Consider the following 6000-nt stretch of genomic DNA (forward strand, 5'->3'; position numbering starts at 1 on the left):
CGGAAGCTCCTAGCAAGAGTTAAAATGTTTGAATACTTACAACGGGGAGGACACCAGTACACGACTGGCACCGTAACTACTACACATGCACACATTGCTAGAAATCTCTCCTCAACATTTTATTTAACAAAGCAAAGAAGAAAAAAAGAAAAAAAAAAAAAGAAAATCCATACAAACACACAAAAAAGAAGAGAGTTACAATTTCTATTTAACAAGGTCCATAATTTCAAAAAGATATCTGCTGGCTTTGTAATGATTTCAGTGTCCTTACGGGTCCACCAAATATTCAACTTCACTAATTTTTCAATCTACAAAACCCCAGAAACAATTGCTTGAACCAGCAACATTTTATTGGAAACATTTTGAGACGGTTTAGATTAATAATAAATTCCACTCTCGCCAGGCATGCTTTTTAAATTTTTAAACGCTCTCTCAGACATTATTAACGTTTCTCGGTTACCCTGGCAGCTGAGAGACAGCAGTTAAAACGGTTCCTGTATTTACATCCACAGTCCCTCATACTCACTCAACATCTGCAGAGTGGTCGCATGGAAAAAAGAGGTCTCGTCCATGTGCTGCAGGAGGCGCCCGGGGGTACAAATAAGTATGTTGGTTCGATGGATGCAAGCGGATTCCTGCTTCAAATCCTGAAAATATGTAACAGCAAAAATAAAAAAGAAAGAAAGCACGGCTGTTGGTCTTTTAAATAATTTTCATTACTAGAAATCCACAATGCCCGACAAATTTTAAGCAGCTCCCCCTCCCCCAAATATCATATCAATAGTCTCTGGAGGTTGAAGTTACATAGCTCTGCTAAATTTCTCATATCAGCTTAGTGGAAGAGTCTTGATTAATCGACCAATGAAAAATGGCTCATAGTTCCTAGAAGAATTTAACGCCTAGAGGAAATATGTATCTACAGAAAGTTTATGATCAGTTTTACTGACCTCTGCAGTTGTGTTAATTTGTTATTTGTGATCTAGTAGTGCAGAGAAGCACAGATCCCATCACTCTAAATGCCCTTCACATTTCATGTTCTGTGGCTAGCTTTCTTTGTGACATCTTGTTCATCCTTTGTTGACGACCTGCAAAAAGTGGCTTTTCCCCCCCACCATATGTTCTATATAAGGCGCACATTAAATCTTTATGTCACTTTCATTAACAAAGTTACTTTCAATTTAAAATAAATAAGTTTAACTTTTGACTAGCTAGAATATACTTAAACAAAAAGCTACTGCCTGAACAGGATTCTGTTTTGGGTTACCTAAACATCGTGTTCTTTAACACTGTATTCATTTCAGGATTCATCATTTACAGAAATATTGATGGAGATAGAATTCATTAAATATAGCTTGATATTGCATATTTTCTAAGAGGTTCGGATATACTCGTGAAGAAGCAGCAATACTCATGTTTTTACATACAGTAGATTGGGAAATAAAATGTGAATTATAAAAGCATGACGGCAAAGTGATGTCACATTTTAATTGTAACAAATTCCAGATATGTAGAAAGACTATCCTTCTGTTTTTTTTGTTTTGAAGCTAGAGATTAGCTGTTTTTCTCCCTCCCATCTAACACACTAGAAATAAAGGAACCAACCTTTCCACCTATTACCAGTCCTGCAGAGAACTCGTGGCTTCGTCCAATCTTCTTTAGAACCTGGAAGGTTTGATAAGCCAGTTCTCTGGTGGGAGAGATGATCAGCACCCCCAACCCATCGTCTGATGTCCACTGCTGGCGATAAAGGCACTCCAGAGCCTGCCGGAAAAAACAGCGTTATGGGAGGTAGAGGGGGAAACTTAAATGCAGCATCCAATAAATGCCTAGAACAGATATTTCACAGCTTAGAAATAAAAACTGCAGGAAACTACATTCTGGGAAAAAATGCATCAAACTGGAGATGAGCAGCAACAGGTTATCCTGTTTTACTTATTCCAATACTATCAACAGAAATAACTCTACTTAATGGAACCAAGCAGCGACTGGATGGCAGCAACAATAACAATTTAGAAATTTCTTAGCCCTGAAAACTCCTTAACTCCTGACCATATGGTTGCTGCAAGAAACAGAAAGATAATTCACCTCCCCGGGACTGCAAAAAAATAAACATTTGCACCAAAACTATAAATGAAGCAAGCCCAACAACTGAACCATTTAGTTGAATTAAAACTTTTGTCAATTCTAAATATCACCAAGTATGCTTGGGGGACAGCTTTGAAACTCAGTGGTGTACAATATATTTTTATGCATTTGTCAGAAAAGAAAAAAAAAAACAATTACAATAGAATGCATCTGCAAGATTCTGAAAATAATTATTTTAACCCTTTAATTCACTATCTGAACCGTTAATATCCTCCACGATTTTATAATTGCTTGCAAATCTTTTATTTTATTACACGTGTACGATTCTGTACACTGTTTTATGATTCTGATCTTATTTGACTCAGTAATGCTTGTTCTACAAAAAGCCTTGTTGCCATGACGATCCTTCCCATTTTGCCCAGTACTTTTTTGCTGTGATAAGTCCAATAAAAAAGCTACTCACAAAGAACAATTGCGCGTACACACACACACGACCAATCCATTGCTTTTTACAGAGAAGAACTGAATGGCAACAAAGGTTATTGGAGAGCATGTGTGATCTGCACTCTGAGCTGAGCATGGAGATAAATAGGGGTGATTGCATGTGCATGCCATAATACAGAGAATATCCTATAAGAAAGATCCCAAACACAGTTCTGAATGGACATTAAAGGTCCAGGTTTAGTCAGTATGCCAAAGAAATTGAACTGAGAAATACTAAAACCCCAGCTTGTTGATTTGCCTTTAGACCCAATTTGTTCATTATTGTTACAAACTCACTTGCATGTGTGCATTCCCAGCAAATACAAAATTTCCAAAACTAGAAACTTTTAAAGTGTGCAAGAACAAAGTATTTGCACCATAATCAATTCAGTACGCTGAAGAGGCTATGGACTGGAGGGCATGTTTGTGGCAATCTATGGTCTCCTCCCCACCACCCCCCATCATAAAAAAGAAACAAAAATATCACTTGATGACATGTTATAGAATAATCACTATTATGCCCAAGACAATGTGTCAATTCACTCCCAGTCATTCTGGATCTGACTAAAAACCAACAAACCCAATACGCTGGACTGATTTACTTACAGGAATAATAAAAGCCAGCGTTTTGCCAGACCCGGTTTTAGCTGCTCCGAGAACATCCTTTCCTTGTAAGGCCAAGCCTATTGTCTGCTTCTGTATCTCGGTAGGTAGTCGGTACTGGCTTTCCACCAAACCTGAGAGATAAGAAGAAATGAAATATATAAAAATGTTACTGAAAAAAAAAAAAAATAGTAATTTCTACAGGATAAAAAGGTACAAACAGTCAGTAAAACACATTCCACAAGAGACCACAATAAACGCTTTGCTTGCCACAGACAAGGCAGAAGAAGGAAAACAGGGAAAGTTTCTAAGATCTCCCCCCAAAATAATGCAATAAACTACAGCAAAAGACCAAATCTAATTGCAAAGTGGGAGACTTTGCAGTTTACAAGAGGGAAAATAAAAAAACTACACACACAAGTGATAAACATATTACAGTTTCTCTACATGAAGAGAAAGTCTATAAAAAGAACACATAATTAAAGTAATAATGTATATATCATTTGTCTAGCAAATGTTCATCATTTCTACTGTCATGTAGCATAATTAGTGTATTATTTACACAAAAACATCAAATATTTATAAAATCGCAAAATCAAAAAACTAAACCCATTATAGTCACATTACAAAAATAGCTGCATAAAATATTGTGTACCCACCTCTCAATGTCTTTTTTGACAAAGGGAAATCTGAGAATTTAACAATTTCACCGGTATTTATCTGTAAAATAAAAAAGTAATAAGTGTAAATTAAAAACTAAAAAAAAAAAAAAATGCTGCCTTTCAACATAAATGCATTAAAATTTAGCCATTAACAAATTATCTATTTAACAATTTAAATTTAATCTGTACATTAAACAAATGTAAAAGGTGTCTCAATAATATAATATGAGCAAACTGTCAAATATTCAACATTAAAATGTTTTCCGAATAATTACAGAAAAAGTTATTTTAGTTAGGACTGTTCCATTTTTAATGACAATACAAGACAGCAATGAAGTGTTCACAGAGGAGAAACATCTCATCGTCAACAGGACAGTACGGTGAAGTGCTTATGTGCAAGCAGAACAAATGTAGCACATTTACCTATAACTATAACAGGGTTACTTACTAAAAATTAGTATCTGCCTGGAATTCAAAACAAATGTCAAAGTAGGAACCAAACAAATTCTAAGTATAGCTGACTTGAATTTTTCCAGTTGTTATTTTGGTCTTAAATTGAATTTCACGTTAAATTCCAGAAAATTCTTACTTTAGTAAATAACCCTGTATATGTCCTAACATTGTGGTTTTTATAAACGAAAACAAACTGAAAAAAAATTGTAGTGCATATAATTGGTTCATATAAAGTTAAATCATTATATGCAAATTTCTAAGTCATGTCTATGTTTGCTTTTTGTTTAGTGCAGAGTTCAAAAGTTACACTCGCCTACTAGCCACTGGCAAGTAAAGAACCAGACCTAGTGAGCAGAAATTCATCACTGGGAGTAGACCCTCCAAAGTTTGCAGTGTTGGGTAACTTCTAGCTCTGTCTAAGACTCTTTTAACCCCTTAAGGACCAAACTTCTGGAATGAAAGGGAATCATGACATGTCACACATGTCATTAAGGGGTTAAGCTCTTGTTCCATGTATAATTTGGAGTTGGTACTACTAATGTAAAAGCACTTGCTTAGATATATATTTGACAGTGACTTTGTGTTGTCAACACTATGTTCCCAGAGCATCCCTTTTCTGCAGTCATGGTGGTATATGTACATACTGAGACGTGCCAGTGTCCAAAATATTTCTGCAGGGAATCTTTTTTTCACAGCAAAATACGGTTTTGTCTTTCGAGACAGTTGAATAGACAGGGAAATATAAAACAATGTTTTTTAAGCATGATGAGAAAGTGCTTAACAATTCTCCATATCACATCTGCCAAGCTTTGCAGGTCTCAGGGCACTAGTGGTCAGAAAATGCACACAAGGAAAACATGCTACCCACAAACGTGTTTTAATATTGTGCATAAACAGTGCAAGCGCTGCCTGTTGGAGTGATCCACACTACAAACATTTATTGTTCCTGGAAAGGACATTGAGCATAGGGCAATAAATATAATAGCAACCATGGATAGCTGAGCAACCATGACAGCACTAGATCCAAAGCTGTGTGATCACCACCCCAGAGTACACACATTACAGGTGACAGGAGAAATTACAGGGGTGTGTGACCCCTCCTTACCTCTGAATAGCGCTGTACCAGGTAGTTGATGGACTCCTTCTCTATCTGCCATTCGGGTTTCTTGTTCTGCTTCCTGCGAGCCTTGCATTTCTCTTTGTTTTTCGTGTATTTCTTCTTCCATTTCTCGAAGTTCCTTACCGGGTCGTTCCTGGGATCGATTAGCGACTTTTTCGGCTTCTCCTGGCTGGTGCTCGGCTCTGCCATGTTTATCCTCCCAGCCACTGCTCGCCTGCACTAAAACATGTGTGAGTCGCGCGCTGATGACGTCGGTAAGCTGGCTGTGGCTGCCTTCCTGTACTCACGTGTGCGTGTGAGCGTCGCGTAGTATTGACGGAGACTGCACGTAACTTTATTGACACCTGAAATCCTGACAATGCAGCATAGGTTAGAACCATAGTGTAAATAAAGAGAGAAAGAGACTGAACCGGGATTATAACGAAATTCTCCCAATTATCAGTATACCCTGAATGCAAGTTGTTCATGATTTTATGGCAGCAAATTGCCAGTATAGAACTTGAATGAAATATATTGAAAAAAATAAATTTTTATTAAATCCCTCTTAGGGAACAAAGGATAAGAAATAAAAGAACAGTGAAAATGTGTATATAC

The 6000-nt window shown here is 36.8% G+C and overlaps 1 protein-coding gene across 2 annotated transcripts in view; it reads right to left on the bottom strand.

Moving 5' to 3' along the window:
* DDX10 (DEAD-box helicase 10) overlaps positions 1–5747 on the bottom strand; it is a 192613-nt gene extending 186866 nt beyond the window's left edge. Inside the window, exons 1-5 of one of the 2 annotated variants that reach the window (XM_063430098.1) lie at positions 5392–5747; positions 3831–3891; positions 3175–3305; positions 1603–1761; positions 527–647 (exon numbers count right to left, since the gene is read on the bottom strand). In XM_063430098.1, the coding sequence (XP_063286168.1) occupies positions 527–647; positions 1603–1761; positions 3175–3305; positions 3831–3891; positions 5392–5595 (676 nt within the window). In that variant the 5' untranslated portion in view covers positions 5596–5747. The remainder of the gene's footprint in view (positions 1–526; positions 648–1602; positions 1762–3174; positions 3306–3830; positions 3892–5391) is intronic. The other variant, XM_063430090.1, reaches the window with a different exon arrangement.
* Positions 5748–6000: the final 253 nt, after the last annotated feature.

This window comes from Pelobates fuscus, chromosome 1 (assembly GCF_036172605.1).
Source record: "Pelobates fuscus isolate aPelFus1 chromosome 1, aPelFus1.pri, whole genome shotgun sequence".
NCBI lineage: Eukaryota > Metazoa > Chordata > Amphibia > Anura > Pelobatidae > Pelobates > Pelobates fuscus.